The sequence below is a fragment of the Solea senegalensis genome, linkage group LG15, assembly GCF_019176455.1.
Source record: "Solea senegalensis isolate Sse05_10M linkage group LG15, IFAPA_SoseM_1, whole genome shotgun sequence".
Lineage (NCBI taxonomy): Eukaryota > Metazoa > Chordata > Actinopteri > Pleuronectiformes > Soleidae > Solea > Solea senegalensis.
Window position 1 is genome coordinate 626,656 of NC_058035.1, and position 19,179 is coordinate 645,834.

General features: G+C 39.0%; 1 protein-coding gene across 31 annotated transcripts in view; it reads right to left on the reverse strand.

The window, feature by feature from the left end:
* LOC122781676 (calcium-activated potassium channel subunit alpha-1) overlaps positions 1-19,179 on the reverse strand; it is a 171,481-nt gene that overhangs the window by 30,585 nt on the left and 121,717 nt on the right. For 15 of the 31 annotated variants that reach the window (XM_044045616.1, XM_044045614.1, XM_044045612.1 and 12 more), the window contains one exon: positions 2,724-2,817. In XM_044045616.1, coding sequence (XP_043901551.1) covers positions 2,724-2,817 — 94 coding nt within the window. Of the gene's footprint in view, positions 1-2,723; positions 2,818-9,950; positions 10,032-10,392; positions 10,426-16,932; positions 17,107-19,179 lie in introns of all 31 variants that reach the window. The other 16 variants (XM_044045594.1, XM_044045596.1, XM_044045593.1 and 13 more) reach the window with 7 other exon arrangements.

Below are 19,179 nucleotides of genomic sequence, written 5' to 3' on the forward strand. Positions count from 1 at the left end.
GAAATAAAGTGTTATATACAGTACATATAGGACAAATCATTCCCTTCCAGCATGTTTCTCTCTGGTGTCTCCCCTCAGTGTACAGTGTGTTTCAAACAGAGTTGAGTTATTCCAGTGTTTCACAGGCAGGGGGAAGAACGCGCTCCCACAATCCCTCTCTCCCTCTCTCCCTCGACTATGAAGGCAACACTCTGGCTTTGAAAATTTCCCCCCATCATGCAAACTGACAAAGGCATGCTTTTCAAAAGCCCACAGCCAATCTGTTGATCATTATTTATTTACAAAGGCCTTTAGGCTGCGAGAGTCGTCCTCACTCCACACACACACTCTGTGTTTCCCCTCCCTCCTCTTTGCTTGTAGAGTAAAATATCCCTAAGGCTACCTCAAACAATCACTTTTCATTGTGCATAAAACACACACACCTTGTAAACTGTTTCATATATATATATATATATATATATATATATATATATATATATATATATATATATATATATATATATATATACATACATATATATATAGAGAGAGAGAGAGAGAGTTTTATATATATGTGATGTTGTGTGTGTGTTGGCAGCAGTGTGTGCGTGTGTGTGTGTGTGTGTGTGACGGGTAATTTGATGTTTCGCTGAAGGCTAAGACTTGGAGAATAATAAAATAAATAAATAAATAAATAAATAAATATATAAATAAAAAAAATCTGCACCTATAACAGAGGAGCTGTCATCCTCAGCACCCAGGAGCCGGCAGAATACAGAAGCAGACCCTAAAGCAGAGAAAACTTTGACACCGCTTTGAAGACCCCCTTTTTTTTTTGTTAAAGTGAGTAAATAACACTCAAGAGTTATACACTCACACACACACACATGCATAATATTACGCGCAAGAAATACAGAAGCGTCAGGGACCGTGTTCTCCTTTAAGAAGATAAAGAAAAGGGATTTTTTTGTGTGTGTTTTAACTTAAGCAGTTTCTGGAAAGACGCCAACGTCTCATCGTTGTTTGTGTTTTTTTTATTTTACTTTATTTTGAAGCTTTTCCTCTGAGCAAGGGCACGGAAAATGATGCTGCAAACGAGACTGTGTTGGGCTAATGCTTTGGCATGTGTGAAGGCTTATTAAGTGTTTCTGTGTGTGTGGAATGGAGGGGGAGGCTTGACAAGCACTGGACAAAATCACACACACACACGCATCAGTGCAGGAGGAGGAGGAAGAGGAGGAGGACGAGGAGGAGACGCTGCCTCAGGGAAACCAACACAAACACAAAGAATTTGACTCCAACGTCAGGAAAACACAACAACAAGGAAAAAACAGCCCCGAAAACAAAGAGTTAAATGACGTAAATGAATTAAAATCTTTACATTACGGCTCCGTAACTAAATAATTGTACAATTTCCAGGTAAAAGGTTAGAAATAACACGTGATGGTAGATTCACATTAAATCTAAAAGAAATACCAAAAACAAACAAAATAATCCATAACACAACTGTTAAAATACAGGGAAAAAAAAGGGTAAAAGAAAATAAAATAAAATTAGGTAAAAGTAGTTTCTGAGTATTATGTTGTAAGATTATACTACAAAGTGAAATAATACCCATGAAAAATATGTAAAATACCTGTAAAAATAAATAAAATAACAAAAAGCTGTGGTTGAAAATAGGAAACAAGGTCATAATTTTACAGTAAAATGACATTTACATTACAAAGTGAAATAATACTTAAAATCATAGAAATAATTAAAAATAAGGTGAAAATATTCTCGTAATACCAAATTCTAGTGATTTCCAGTAATATAGAAGACATATATGACATAAGTTCAAATGTTCTGTATTTTACAGTTTTATTCTATAAAATATAAAGAGTTTAATATTTATTTCAGCTACAGCACTTTACACGCTGCCATGTTTGTTTCTCCACGACACTGATGATGACGATGATGACGATGATGACCACGAAAACACATCAGCTGCGAGTGTTTCCGTCGCGTCTCATCATCATCATCATCATCATCATCCTCCTCCGCCTCCAAACCTCAGACACGCACAAAAATACTCAGCGAGAGCCTTTTAATCTCTCAAAATCAATTAACGACACTTTCATTCTGCGGGACAAGATAAAAGCGAGGTGAAATTCATATTTGATTGTGTGACGATACGTCGTCTCGCATATGGCCTCCCACACACACACACACACACACACACACACACACACACAGGGGGAGGATGGCATGTGTGTGTGTGTGTGTGGGGTTTTGGGGTTCCCACAATAGAGGAAGTCGCCCGAGGGCAGAGTGAGCATGCAGGTCCCTGTGATTGGTTGCCGGTGTCATTAGTGCCAGCATTGTTTAAGGAGTACATGTGGACCAGACCCGAGGAGGTGACAGCTGCGACTTTAAAGCCACAGGAGTTAAAATATAAAAAAAAATTGAAAAAATAAAAAGGCGTCTCCTTGCAGACGTGTTTCATGACAGAAATGTTATTTCAGCTCCGTCATTAACAGCTGACAGCCGGAGCAGAACAGGGCACCTTTCGACTCCACCGCCGACTTTTTCCTTTACCTCCATCTTCTGCCAAACCTTCATTTACCCCCCAAACACCCAACCATCTCAGCAGCCTCTGAAGTGTCTCCACCTTCCCTCCCTCCCTCCCTCGCTGTACCCACCTTCCTCTCACTCCACATTTAAAAGACGGAGTTGAAATAATAAAAACAAGAAGCGTCTCTTACCTCATCATCTTGGGCGAGCAGTTGGGCGAGTTCCGCATCCCTCCGTTGCGCTGCTTCTTCTTGGGCGACAGCGCCGACGGGTGCTCGTCCTCGACTGCGAACACACGCACACGATGTCAGACGTACAGACACAATTATAACTAAATCAGACCTGGACCTGACATGAAAATAATAAATAAAAAATAAATAAATAACAAAAGAGAAATTAAAAGAAAAGAAAAGAAAATCAAGGGGTGAAATTAACAATCCAGTGTCAAAATAAGAGAGAAAGCATTAGTAGTGGACGATAAGGCAGGAGAAAACCACGGAGAAAGACCAAACTTATTTTATCTTTTACGGCCCTGAAAATGTCCATAAGTTCAGAGATTCACTACTGCATCTGCTCCAGAAACCCCAGTCCCCGGTGCGGGTGCTTGGACCCGGCATCGGTCGGTCTGCATCGCAGTGACCCCGACGTGCTCGTCTACGCCGTTAGAAAACTGCCATGACGTGGACCAGACTCGTCACTGTCGATGGAGCGGTGTGAGCGGTGACGATGACATCGATGCGGTTAAAAGAGATGGAGTTTTTTACAGTGTGGAGGTCGTTTGCACTGACTGACTTCACTGAGCTCGTCCAAACAGCCCTGAAATGGACAACATGGCTGCCAGCAGGAAAACAACAATTAACCACATACTAAAATGTTCACCTAATAAAGTCTACGATATATGAAGAACACGTTTGTGGCTCTAGCCTTTGACGAGACAACGAAGCTTGTGTTGTTTCGTAAACCGCTTACTCACACAGGAATTGCTGATTCACTGCAGCCGACGTGAATAAGTTGTCATATTTAGAATTCTGCATTTTAAATCTGTCATTCTGATTCACTTAAGTGACACAAACTTACCAAATTAGGCAGCAGTAGAGCAGCAGCTCCTGTGTCAACCTGACGTTAAAAAGCGTTGAAGTGCGAAAGGTTCACAGCGTGACGCTAACTTGAATTAACTGCCAGTAAAACTCGTCGAGCAGTGAAATAAAGCAGCAAACTAATTCTTAAGATGTCATGGACTTAAACTGACGTATATTTTATGAGGTGAAACTTTTATGAAGTGGCTAAAATAAGCTCCTTTGCTAGCAGCCATGTTAGCATCCAAGGCAGCAGCTTGCTCAGTGAAGTCAGTGCTAACAATATGTCACAGTCTCACAGAAAAAAAAAACCCCTTACATATCTCCTTTAAGGGAATATAATACTGGGACTAAATGGCTCTTCTACAGGTCTGCCTCCATGCCAGGTTAAGCATTGTTAGCACACATCATGAAAGAAACCCCTAACTCTTCCTGCACCAAATCCCATAGAGAAAATCAGTGATTTTACAAACTAGGACTTGCTGATTCACTGCTGCCTCCATGAACATACGTTATAATATGTTATTTTGTGAATTCTGCATTTGAAATTCTTTGTTTTGATTCGCTTAAGTGACACAAACTTACCAAATAAGGCAGCGGTAGAGCAGTGGCTCCTGTGTCACTGTGATGTTAAAAATGTTGATATTCTCTATGGGATTTGGTGCAAGAGAGCGAAAGGTTCACAAAGTGATGCTTGCTTGAAATTAACGGCCAATCAAGCTCCAGCAAAGTCTAGCAGTGAAATAAAGCAGCAAACTAATTCTTAAGATATCGTGGACCTTTAATTAGAAGCTAAAATAAGCGTCTTTGCTGGCAGCCAGTTAGCATCCAAGGCGGCAGCTTGCTCGGTGAAGTATGTCACAGTCTCACAGGAAAAAAAAACCTTAAATACCCCCTTTAATAGAATATAATACCTGGTACTAAATGGCTCTTCTACAGGTCTGCCTCCATGCCAGGTTAGCATTGTCTGCACACATCATGAAGGACAAGCTGCGCTAACGGAGCTGAGAGTCAGTGGAGCATGAAAAGCAGCGAGTAAACGCTCGTCACCCTCCAGCAGAGGAAGGTCGCTCGCCTCTCACGTTTTTCACAGGTTTAGCTGAGAAATCAATGGTTTGTTTTAAAGGTACAGTAGGCAGGATTATTTTAACCAGGGTGGAGTTATGGATCACAGAACATCTGCTCCTCCTCTGGACTCTGTTTAGTCTTTGCTAAAGTCGGAGCGACCTCAGAAACCATGACACAGGATTTCAAGATGGCCGCCACTTGCGTTAATAGTCTAAAAACTCAGTTACTGTTACTGTTAATTGCACTTAAGTCATATTTATTTCACATTAACTCAGTCGCATACATAGTACTGTTCGAGTTTTATCAGTGGACATGTTGCTACATTGCAAAATACCATGTTAAGCTAACAATAGCTAGCCCAAAATATAATATTGTATATAATATTTCACCCCCTGACTTCTTAACTGGAATGCGATTAACTCAGAAGTTGCGTCTCGGCAGAGTAAAAAACGTCAAAGACAATCACCAAAAAAGTTACGCAGTGCAGCTTTAACACGGGCCATGACATTGCTAAATTTGGGAAGTGATCTTGCCTACTGCAGCTTTAAGATTAAATATTCCCTTTTTGACACTTTGGTGTTACGTGGTTGAGATTATTTTTGGTCAGATTAAAGTTCAGCTCCTCGTCAAACGTCTTTTTTTGCAGCATCAAGAAACAAAAGAGAATTGTTTTTTTAAAAAATATTTTTTTAAACTTTGCTTAAGTCCCAGTGAGACACGAGAGGAAGAAGAAGAAAGAGAAGTCGCGTTGATCTTCTCGACTGTCTGAGGGTTGGTTTGTTTTTTTTACAAGAGCTTTCACACGTTCATTCAACACTCTGCGACCTCTCAGCACAAAATGCCAAGTGCAGTCACTGTCACTTCAAAAGCCACATTAGTCCTTTGGTTAGGAATCAATAACACAGCATGATATTAGTGCAAAAAAAAGAAGAAAAAAAGCTGCGGCTATTTCCAAAGATAATATTCCATTATTATCTCCATGCTGTCACTTCATTTCTGCTCATAACAGAAAGGAAATATGACTGTGGCTTCTATTAAAATGTCACCGCCTGACATTTCCTGTCCTGCAGGGGGGGCCACTCACTCACACCTTTTTTTTAACAAATAATTCTTCCTCTAATGCACAAAAAAATGCCACATCAGAAATACATTCACTGAGCGACTGACGATACTGATCATGAATAATAACTTTGATAAACGAGATTTATCTTGATACAAACCTGGAATGCTTTTATTTTTAATTTACTCTAAAATTAAAAATCTCATGTTTTTAATCAGTTTCACACACTGCATTTTCATTTTAAGTGATATTTACTGTATTTCTTTGGCTTTTAAATGTTTTTAATGAAGGATATTTTCATTAAAAACTGCCTATAAAGAATTGCATCCAAAAACTTTAACCTTAAACCTGGAAAAATTCCTGATATAAATATAAAAGGCTCATTCAGTGTTAAGGAAAAACGATTTGTATAATATTCAGTAAAATTATTTTATCTTCAATTTCTGCCAAATAAAAAACTATTTGACCTACATTTTAAACATTAAAATAATTTGAATTAGTATTTAATATACTATTAGTATACTGTTGACTAAATAGCTCAGTAGTTTTGTGCTGCAACAGCCTTTAAATCCACAAAAAATATTGATGAAAATAAATTGGCTTGAAATTGAAAAAGAGTTGATAACTGAGTTTTCAAATGTAATTTTATGTCATTTAACTATATCAAAATATCTCACTATATGTCTCAATATTATACTGCAGCAGCCTTTAAAAGCAGGAAAATAAATAAAAGATGCCGTATCACCATGTTTTTACGTCACCACACAAATAAAATATCAATAAAATGCCACGCACTTAATTTTGTGACCATGTTATTTTACAGAAACCTCCCGTTTTAAACTTAATTTGTGAACAAAAAGAGTCAAAACTGAACATTTTCTCGCTTAATTCTACAACAATAAAGTTCACTAAATTGCGGCCACTGGGTTAAAGTTTGACGATTTGTGGATTTCCTCTCGTAGAGGTCAATTTTTCCAATCCTAGCAACACAATTAAAACAAAATACAAATTGAAAATAATCTGTTTTTCTAAATTTCCGGAGCAACAACAGCGCAAGTTAATCCATGCAAAGCTTCAGGGTCAGAGTGAAGCTTCATGCAGAAAACAAGACAAAATGGAGGCGACAGGGACGAGCTGGGTGTTACTGACTGATGCATCCCGCTAACGGCGCCACCTACAGTTCCTACTGTGACTGAGCAGCACGGCATTACTGGGGTGGTAGCGGTATTTCACCGGCAGACTGCGGGCCCGGCTCAGTCGACTCTCGGCCCACAGGGACCTGGACGCGGCGGCGGCAGCGGGGTCTCCGGGGCCGGACAGACTAAGGCGGAGCCACGAAGCATTGGCGGCGGTGGGCTGTGGCCCCGTGAGGGGGAGGAGACTTCCTTTACGGTTATTAACGAGGGGGACGTTGGCGGAGATTCTCGCCGGGCTGAGCGGGGGGTCCAGGAAATGGTTCGTGGAGCAGGCGGAGGCGGAGTTTACTGATCGCTTTTTGAACGAAGGTCTAACGTCGTCCATGACTGTCAAACAATGGAGAATAAAGAGGGTGAGACAGAAGCATGAGTCAGCGCTGACTCATGAGTTAGTGCTCAGCTACGCGTTAAACACTTGGAAAAACGAGTCGGTAAGTAATATACCATTCCCAACTATAGTTTTCCCTTTTCTTTATTGTTTTAGTAGGAAATGCTGAGTCAGCAATTCCAAAGTACTGTACCATTCCCAAATGCTGAGTCAGCAATCCAAACTAAGGGTGTTCCTTTTTTCTTTACTGTCTTAATAAGAAATGCTGTCAGCAATCACATCTAGAGTTCCTTTTTTCTTCAGTTCCTTGGTAGGAAATGCTGAGTCAGCAATTGGGAGTGCCGCCATTTCGGAATGCTGAGTCACATGTTTTTTTTCCCCGTTTTATTATTAGTTGGGAATGCTGAGTCAGTGTTTACGACGATATTGCTCCAGTTTTCACATCAACGCTATCATTTATATGGGAATGCTGGTTAAGTGTAGTCAGCTGAGTCAGCATTTCCTTTGATTATTTGGGAATGGTTATTCAGCGTATTTTAGTTGGTCATGCTGAGTCAGCAATTTTGACTCCCATATTCCTGTTTTTATTACTATCATCACAACAATAATGTTCTTGTTTTATTTTTAATATCATTAAAATATCGTTAAAATATTAAGTTTTTAACCGATTTTGACAATGTTGGCACTTTTTAAAATTATTTACCTTTTTTCTGCTTCTTTTTCTCCTTCAGTAAATGAATGGAAGTGCAGATCAAAGGCAGCAACGATTGTCTCATTTTTCAATGTTTGCTCTTTGTCTTTTTTTGTTCTAATTTAATATGAAAAGACTTTTAACTGCGTGAGAATCAAACGCGTCTCTTCATCACCGACTCATTTTGTCCCGCGCGATGTCGTCTCCTTTTCACGTGTCAATAAAGTTGAAGTTTTCGGACCATGAAAACAGCAGGAAACCTCGATTTTTTTGTCTAAAGACAGATGTTTAAACTTCACGCAGACGTTCAAAGACACATTTACTTTGACAAACATGAATTAATTAGAAGCTTCTTCTTTTTTTCTCTCACTTCTACAGAAAAAACACGAGGTTTAAATAAAAACAGACGAGGTGGTTTCACTTCACGCAGAAACGTGTAAAACACAATCACTTTCATTTTTAAAGGAATTATTTATATCAAAGTGTGAGTCAGACTGAATCATTTCAAAAAAGTCTACTTTAAACTGGGAAAGAAAAAACTTAAAAGTAAAGGAGTTAATTTAATAAACTGTAAATCCAGTTTTATTTACATGTATATATTATTAGTACAATATTTTAATAAGTGTTTTTAATGTAACTGTACCATTTACCTTTAACTTTGCTGCTATCTTATCTCGTTTAAGTGTTAATTTGTAAATGTGTGACTGAAATGATGTTGTGATTACTGTATGTTGACCATGATGTTATGTTTTTTTTATCAATATTAATGTTATGACGATTTATGGACTTCATTTGTTGGTTACAAATCTGGATTTAGACCTTAAATATTTTGTTTAACGCTAAGGAGCCTTAAAAGTTTGACACTATTACTCATTTTTTATTGATTTTTTTTTTTTTAAAAAGACATACAATAATTAAAGGTAGACTGATTATTTAGCTGATATTTGCCTGTTTTAATAATTTTTTTTTTTACCAATTATTAAACAAAAATGATGTCATTTTTGTTTGTATGTTTTGATTTACTTGTTTCATGTATTTAATGTTTACTTTATACATTATTTTCCATTGCAAACAGTTTATATAATTTCATATTAAATGTAGATCGGAGAGACGACAAGTTAAGCAGCTTTTTTGTTGTAATGTTTGTTAAAAATATGGGTAAAAAAAGAAAAATCATATTGATGGACCTTTAACTTTAAATATTACATGATTTTTTTGGTTACATGCAGTCGAGTCCATTTTTGTGCTTCTTTTATGGTGAAAATGTGCAGTGGTGACCTTCTACTACACACACACACACACACACACGGTAAAATATCACGGTTGTAAATTTGACTCAGAGGGAATAAAAAGAGTGGGGGAGTTTCTCTTCATTTGCTCTTCTTCAGGTCTTCAGGTTTGATAGTTTTGCTGGTTTTCGGACGACAGAGTGGGAGCTCGTGCTCCCGTTGCCGCGGGCGATAAACAGCGAGACGTTTATGTCGACCGTCAGCTGCCTCCCCCGATTCACGCCGAGCCACCGACGGCTCCTGGACTCATCATCTGCCTCCTGTCAAACACGGGCAGCAGCGCTGGCTTCTGCTGAGCGTTCAGCCGCCGTGACACGGACACTGACAAACGGCCCCCCCCCAACCGTCCGTCCCCTGTCCCCATCTGTCCTGGACACACTAATCACGTGGTTCACATTCATGTAAAAAACTGTGACGAGGTGGAGAAAATAAGAGGAGAAAACAGAAAAATGCTGTTTTGCAAATGACACAAAACAGCTTCTTTTTAAATAATAACAATAACAATAAAAATAGGCCATGCACTGCTTTGTTTTTACAGTTTTTAAATAAAACTGCTTCTATTTCTAAAGGTTTTGCCGCTATTTAAAAGAGGAAATAAAAGAAGAACAAAAAATAAATAAATACACACAACGTATTCTTAATGCATCATTATTCTTATTATTCTTATTACTTTAATTATTCTTATTATTATTTAGGTTTGTTTTTTTTACCTAAATTGCAATCAGCTTTGAAACGAACCCCGGCCTCTTTTTGACTTCCACTGTTCCCTGGTGTTGTAGCGCCATCTGCTGCTACAAGCAGCACAATACAGAAAAAAAAAAAGAATATTTCATGGAACTAACATGGGTATTACATATAATATACATATATATATATATATATCTTATAATATATATATATAAATATATGTATATATTTCTTAGTTTCTAGCAAAACTACAGGGTAAAAACTGAGGATTTTTTTTTTAAACATCAACATGAGCTAAAGGGAGAAGAACAACAACAGAGACAAGGCTGAGGCAAAACTTATCGTGTTCTACTGTGACATAAAGAGGGAGGAGGAGGACGAGGAAGAGGACGAGGACGAGGTTTAGCAGCTAAACAGTGAAAAAAGGACGGCAGAGATTTGTGGACAGAGGAAACAAACACTTACGTGATCTGACATATCCGTTATACTTATATTTGGCTGAGGAGAATGAAAAAGACAAGTGGACACAGGTCACACAGAGGGACAGAAGATGAGACACACAGACATCAGGGACACAGGGACGACACAGCAGCAGCAGTGGACGGACAGTGGAAGGAAGGACATGAGGACATAAAACGTACAAAAAGACATTTTTAATAATAAAAAAACAATGATGAAAACAAATGCAGACAAGGTGAATGAATTAATTAATATTCTTAGTTTGAGGCATGCTTTTAAGACAGAGATTCCCAAACACCGGGTCGGGGGCCCACACGTGAGTCGCAGGAAAAAATTTGGGGTCCACAAACCATTTTTATTGCCAAGATTTTTATGTTTTATGTCATTTAAGTCAAAATGACATTGATTGTTACAGGCGTGTGTGTAAATGAGTCGCTAAATCACGCCGTTATTTTGTGATTTGGGAAAAACTGTATCGAGGAAAAGGTGATTACATTTACTATGAGGTGTAATGACACTGTAATTATGATCATTTCTGGTTTAAAATAAAGGGCGGGGGGTTAAAACTGTGGTTTGAGGTTACACAGATTCAACAGTGACTCTAGCTAACATCCATTTAAGGTCAGAGCACTGGACAACAACGACGACTCCAACGTAAAGAACACACACACAAGCTTCACGTAAACATGAAAACCACATTTTCTACACAAAGAGAAAGTTAAAAACTGCTAAAAACAAAGAAATGTAAATGTACACCATCTAAGTCGCAATTATGTTGTTTTGTCATTTTTGGACAGAAAAATTCTAGATAGATATCGAACCGACTCTATATTCAAACCTCACACAATCACACTTCAAAAAAATCCCTTTAAACTAAGAATTTTGAGCAAATTTGGCTATTTTACTAATTGTTTTCAAACAAAGGTGGAGCTGACAAGCAAAGGTGTACCTAATAAAACGGCTGTTAAGTGCAGCTGCTGACATATGATAAAGGTCAGAGGTCAGACTTCGGTGTGGGCCTATGACACGGATCCTGAAACCAGGACCTGACGTGCGGCTCTGGTTTCTGTCTCTTATAATTTGAGTAACTGTGGTTTTACAGCAGCATCTGTGGTGTCGTGAGGCGACCGTGAGACAGAGGGTGGGGGGGGTGGGTGGGCTGGCATGTGGGGTGGGGGGTTCAAGTCCTGCCTGGTGGACAGAATCTGTCAGGACACGTTTGGCGACGGAGAAAATGAAAATGCAAACATAATTTCCACGTCGGGACAAATCAGATCGTCCAGCAATGAGATGCAAATACATACACAGACACACAACACACACACACACACACACACACACACACACACACACTGTGTCCACACACACACGGAAGGTTGTGACCTGGTTGAAACTATCTCGTAGCTCCCTTTATCCTTAATCCCTAGAGTCTGGTCCATATCCTGCTTTTTCCAGAAGCTTCTTCACTGACTGTGATGGTGGTCAGGTCACACACAAAGACCACATCAAGACCAGATCCTCAGTAAAAACCACATCAAGACCAAGCAAAACCCGCTCTGAGCCAACATTTAAAAACATTATTGGTCAGACCATGACTTTCCTAGTTTTTCCCTCTCATCTCCAAACTCTCAAAAACGCAAGCTTGTGTTTTACTCAACACAAGTTCAGGAGCCCCGGGGCAAAAACACTGCAAATCCAAACCAAAATTCAAAGCATGGCCGATAAAAGTGCTGTTCATTCATTAAAAGTTTGTCCACGGACAAAGTAGCTGTGGCTGAGATGAAATGTCAACGGTGGTTCCCCACAGAATCTAATCTGTCCTTTTCTGTGAACGAAAGACATTTTCTAACGTGGAAATATAAGAAGCAAAATCTGGGTCTGGACGTTTTCTGGTGTTTATACAGGTTTAACAGGAAGAATAAAAGCAGCAGGAGTTTGTTTCTAACCCTTAAAAACTCTGAGCTCTACAAAATGTCTGGAAGAAACATGGGGTCTGAACATTTTGAATGTCTTCTCAAATCTCAAAAATGTCAAAAATTTTCAAATTTGTCAAGGTTTTCGCTTGACAAATATTGAACACTGCAGGAAATAATCTGAGTCAGAAATATTCACATCATCTGCAAATACAGACATTTTTACGAAATTGTCGTATTAGCCGGAAAAGTTAAAAAAAATCTAAATCCTAATCGACTGTTACAGAAGTATTTATTTATTTTAAATCAAATATCACATTATTCATCTCCAGGGCTCATTAAGTTCCACTAAGTTCCACTATCCACTAAAATGTTGTACCAATCTGTGTAAGTGAATTTTACTTCTGTATAAAACACACAAAGCATTGTTTTAGAGTTTACCATAAACTGTTCTACCTCAGTAAGACAAAATTAGATATTTTTTTTAAGTGAAGATAATTTTTCACTTTTCAATTTCCATAAATCTGGCTTATTTTTACTTTGTTGCAGATCATTTTTTGCAGTAAGTTAAAAAGGTGGTTATTCATTATAAAGTGTTTATGTTTCACTCACTCAGTAGTTCATACAGTATGAGATCAAAGCGTGTGTTAAACTAGGGTTAAAAAAAATCCAAGAAATCAATTATCCTCAATACGAGAACCAGACAAATCTAGCTCGGATGAACGAGTGAGAGCATGAAGTCATCGCGGACAAAGGCGTCTTATCCTGTCGGATGAGTCGTGGAGAAGAAGAAAAAAGAAAGAAAGACGGAAGGAAGGAAATCCAACAATCCCTGACGGACAGAGCCCGACAAAGCACTTACTCCACTAAACTCACTCTGCTCAGACAAAAGTCAGGAGTTAAGGAAACGCAAGACAGAGGAGGTTTTTCTCCTGAAATCCTACAGGGGGTTTGAGGGAGAAGTGAGATCAGTAACCATGTAATGGCCAGTAATTGGTATCAGGGGATCCTGAACTACACCGGGCCGAGCCAAACTCATCACGGCCGCTTTGACACTAATCACGGCCGAGTTGGGCAGACGGTGGGAGAGAACGTCGAGGAAGGAAATCAGATCTGTGTGCGTCTGAAGCCAGTGGCTTTGATAGCTCGCTCTACTGCTGCTGCTGCTGCTGCTGCTGCCATGTCTAATTGACGGACAATTTAGTATTTTGGTATCCACTGGAAAGGAAAATTCTTCCAGGAGCTTTTACCTCGTCTTTATCGAGCCAACATTCTCGTTTAGTTTCTCCTCTCCATTTCATTTATCTCTTCTCACGTCCGTGTTTCACAAAAACACTCTCTTTCTTTTCTAACATCTCGAACGAACCTGGTCTCACAGAAAAACTTTGTTATTTTAAATTCTGAACATGACAAAAATGATTTAACTTAGTGTTTAACCTGGAGTTTTTAATCCTAATTTTTGAGCGCAGTAGTCAATATTTTAGTCCCGCTCCATTTCATTTTACAGTGTACAATTGCAATTTCGACAGTGACAAAAATGATTGAACTTCACATTCTTGCGAAATTATACAACACAATTCATTGGAAAAGTGATGCACTTTTCACATATTGGAGGTAAAAAATGGAGACGTATGTTTGGCTCATAATTTGAAGGAAATCGGCAATTTAATCACTGCTTTTATTTTTTAAGCCAATTCAAAAAGTATGAAACAAATTCAAGTTCACAAGTTTTAGAACATTTAAGTTTAAAATATATGCTTATATTGCACATAAAATTACAGTCGCAAATAAATATTTAAGCCAAATTATTCAGCTGAACTGAAAATTGTAAAAGGAAAAACTTCAAATAAATAACTTCAATTTGTAAAACCCAAATTAATTAAATGATTTGAACCTATAGTTAGTGAGTTATATAACTCATTAAGTGTAGCTAAGACTTGACAGCATCAGCCTAGCATGTTTTAAACCAATGAAACATTGATTTTATTTTAAGGAGCGAATGTTGAAATAACACAAAAATATCATTATCATCTTTTCAAACTCTAAACCGGGGCTTTTCTATGCACAAGCAAATCCACAACCAGAAAATGTCAACAACCTCATCTGCTTTTCTACCAAAATCCCAACAAGCTGCTAAAACCACATCACGTTCATAAAAATGGTCATAAACATGTAAATAATGTCATTTTCAATCAGGAAATGAGCTAGCACGGGTATTTGGGGTTTACTGCGACGTATAAGTGCAACAAACGTTCTTGCAAACTGGAACCTGACAAATTACGTCATAAAATATCATATATAATGTTAGTCTTTCTGTTCAAATTGGTAATTTTCTAAATAACTATGTATATTTTGAGTTACTGGAGGAAAACGTAGTTTCTTTCCAAAACAAGTGTCTCCAATATCGCTCCAATTCTCCTCTATACAATTAAATCAAACTTCAGTGGACGATAATTAGTGCATATTAACCACTAGAAGTCGTTTTAAATTTAAGTTAACCTCAAGAGACTTAAATTCAAATAATTACATTTTGATTCTTAGTCAATGCAACAACAACCCAATAACATTTGATCAGTGAGATAAACGTAAATTAAAGAAAATGTGGAAAAAAATAAAACTCCTGCAGGAGAACAGGAGTTAAAAAATATATATCTTCAACTCAAAAGTGTAAAAACAAAAAAGAAAAAAAAAACTGTCTTCAAAATAAAACCAAAATAAGACATTTCAAACAGCAGGGTAAAATATCTCCATAATAAAACACGTTCCATTATTGTAAACAAACATCTTACCTTGAAGACATAAAGACACATAATCACACGACTGTATGACCGATGCAGCATGTGGTATATCTGCGATATACGGTCACATGACTGACATCTACAGAAGTGAACAGTAACAACAACGAAAACAACATCACCACCATCACCGTTTACCCACCACACACACGATACAAGAGACAAAAGTCAAATCGTCAATATACAACTGATCGATAGAGTTGATTGGGTCGGTCGGTTGGCTTAGGTACAGTTAGCATTAGATGGGTTAGTTATGTAGGTAGGGACAATTGGGGTTAGGTAGGTAGGTAGGTTTAGCTCAACAGGTCAATTTGTAGATAGGGATAGTTAGCATTAGGTAAGAAGGATTGGCCATGCAAGTAAGTTAAGCTTGGTAGGTAGGGTTATGTTGGTGTTTATATGTTGGGTCTTGTTGTTAGACAGCTTTGGGTAGGTAGGGTTAGGGGTGGGTAGGTAGAGTAGGGTAGGTTGGATTTATAAGACTAGTTCGGTTGGGAGGTACATGAGTGTGAGGCAGGTACATAGGGATTGGTTGTGTAGGGGGTATGTTTTGCATAGTTATGGCTTGGGTTCGGTACGTTGGAGTAGTTTGGTAGTTACCTTTAGACAGGATGGTTTAGGGCTAGATATTAGGTAGGTATGGTTAGTGGTAGCTGGGGATAGTTTTACTGGTAGGGAAGCAGTTAGGATTAGGTTCGTATGTATGGTTTTGGTTAGATTGGTGGGTAGGGTTAGATAGATAAGGTTAGTTATGAGGTAGATAGGCTTAGTTATGTACATGGTTAGAATTACAGTTACATAGTTGTCAGTTGTTAGGGTGAGGTTGGTATGAAGGGTTAAGTTAGGAGTTAGCTTTGGGTAGGTAGGTAGGTAGGTAGGTATATTAAGGTTGGTGGGCAGGTTTAGTGAAATAGATTTAAGTAGGTCGTTAAACTGGGGTTAGGTAGAAGGGGATATTAGTTATGTTGCTAGGTAGCTTTGAGTAGGTAGGGATGGTTGTGTAAGTGGGGCCATATGTTGGTGTAGTTATGGTTTGGTTTAAGTAGGTAGGAGTAGGTTGGTAGTTAACTTTAGGCAGGTTGGTTTAGGGTTAAGTAGATAGGGCTAGGTTGGTAGGCATGGTTTTGGTTACGTTAGTAGGAGGCTTTAGGTAGGTAGGGTTAGATGATATGGCTAATTAGGTTAGCAGAGATGGTTAGTATGAGGTAGATAGGTTTAGTTGGGTAAGTGGTTGGAATAACGGTCAACATAGGTCAGTTGTTGGGGAGGTGGGGAGGTAGGGTTAGAGGTAGGTAGTCATAGTGAGGTTGGTAGGCAGGTTTAGCTAAATAGATTTAAGTAGGAAGGTAAAATGAGGGGAAGGTAGATGGGGATATTTAGGTTGGTAGGTTCAGTTAGATTTAGCTTTAACTACCCAAAACTAGGGTTGGTTGAGTAAGTAAGGGTGTGTAGTTATGATTAGGTTTAGGTAGGTAGGAGTAGGTTAGTAGGTATGGTTTTGGTTACATTGGTAGGTAGCTTTAGGTAGGTAGGTAGGTAGGGATACGTTAGAAGGTACACTTTAGGATTTGCCTACCTTTCAGAAAGGTAGGTTTGTAGCTAGCTTTAGGTCGGTACATCAACAGGTCGATAGATTTGTGTATAAACCAAAAAAATATAATAAACAAATTGCCATAAAAACAGCTACAGTCACAACGAACAGGTCACACCACGGAGACGACATTACGCAAACACACATACATATACATGTACTTCTGTGTGTCGCAGTTACACACAGAGCAAACACACACACACACACCACAGACACAAAACAGCATGTGTTGGGCGGTGTAACTTACAGGCACGTAAAGTGGTTGCGCAATCATGAACAGAGACAGAGGACAGTGGGTAGGCCCTCTGAAGGGTGTCCATGTTACTATGTACACTGCCTGACATGCAAGAGCAGTCTTGCTCTGAACGGCCGCAATCAAAACAACATGCCAGTTTCATTCGTTTGTAGACGGACATCTTGGCTACAGTCGGGTTTTGGGATGAGAGGAGAGGAAAATCAGCAGGTTAATGGCAAGAGGAGAAATATTCATCCAGGGGGAAGTCAGAAGGTGACTTCATCAGAGAGTGCAAGCCTTAGCCGCCTGCTCCCACAGACTTGAACTCCACAATACCTTCAAATGTATTTCAAATGTACCAGCATTGTCTAACTGGAGTAGGCACAACCTACATTTTTTGGTGCTTCTGACATTATAACACTTTCAAATTTGACAATATGTCAGCGGAGGTCAAGCTGTGTGCTAAGGCTGAAACAGGTCAAAAGGCAAAACTATAACAGTGTGGTGGAAGGGGGAAACGGGGGAGTGGGGAAAGGGGGAGAGAGAGAGGAGGGGAGGCATTCAGGGTGGAGAAGAGGCATGAGCAATGTCGTCAGCAGCAAACCTCATACAAACGTTTCATACATTTCAACATCCTCTATCCATTTTGTCTCAACGGCTGGATCACGTACCTGTATCCCATCATGCAGCTGTGGCGGCTCGGTCCAAAAGCATCACACTATTCAACTGGACTCTACTGTCATGCTCATTTCAGACCTGTTTCTCTTTTTCACTGCTCTGCTCCCAGAGGAAGGCCTCACTCCAGTGTGTGTGTGTGTGTGTTATAGCGATCATTTCAAACTTAAGTTTACCTTTAGCTGCACTATTGAGTCATGTTTATGTGCTGATACTGTTCAAGGTATTGTGTTGGCGTTACTAGTTTAGTAAGTAAATCGTCACATTAAAGTGATATTTTAAGCTTTTTCAAGTGTTTGAAAAACTTTCACCTCCCTGCCCCAAATCCCATTGAGAAAATCAGCGATTTTTCATCAAGCCACAGGAGTTGTTGATCCACTACCGCCTCCTTCAGTGGGTTAAAAACACACAGATTTGTGACTTTTGAAATCTGTCATTTGGCTTCACCTACGTAACTCTACGTTTCTCTATGAGCTAAACATGTAAATGTTCTCTATGGAGTGTGGGAGAGCGAGTGGTTTAGAAAAAGCAAAATAAATGTCATTTTTCAGTCATAACATATTTGAACATTAGCATACACTTACGCTTATATTGATTTCATTAAGGGCCTTGAGTTTTTTTACACTCTTCTATTTTATGTTTTGACTATGTTCACCTATTTTTATCTGTTAATTTATGAATAAATTTTACTTGGCCTATATCTTTGTATTCCAGTATTAGTTGCTAAATCTAATGACGCACTACAGTGTATACTGTATATTTAAGGCCATAATGTACGGTGCATCATCAATAACTGTTGTACCACAGTATTTTCATTGATTTTTCAGTTACTGCCTTTTTACACAACAGGCTATTTGGAGATCTTGTTCAGGTGAGACTGGACGTGGAAGAGCAATCTCACACAACACTGTAGTGCTGCTGCACAAGTCCTTAACTATTAGTCACCCTGCAGCCAAAATACTGTAAAGCATCTACCTTCTCTCTTTATGTGAGTGTGTGTGAAGCCTTAAGCCTCCAGGGAAGCAGGAGTGAAAGTTCCCACAGCAGCGTTTCTAGATTGCTGTGACTGTGGGCAGAAACAGTCCCTGGTCCCCACTCTCGCTCTCTCTCACAGTGGAGGTGCAAACAGACGGCAGACTAATACAGTCTGGCACCTTCACAGAGACACTCACAGCATCTTTGACTCACAGCCACATTGGAAAATAAGCTTCCGAATAAAGTCGTACAACACTTAAGACACTTTTTCTGCCTCAGGCTGAGGAAAAAAGACAGATTATAATCTGTGTGGACAGAAGCACCGGGGACTGTTTCTGCTGTGGCATGCACACTGTGAGTGCCTTCATGACCCGTTCAACTCTGGTACTAACATCCGTCCCCAGTGAGACGATCATGTCCACATTGTGTCCTGAATGTGTCCTCAGATCACTTTTGAAAGGGTTTTGAAGACACATGTGTTTACATTCCTGGATGGATTAGAGACGCCGTCCCCTCATCTATTTAGGTTCTGTCTTTGGTGCGTTCAAACTACCAGGCTGAAGCGACTCATATCTGATTTTTTTGGGAACTAAATCTCACCGCCAAATT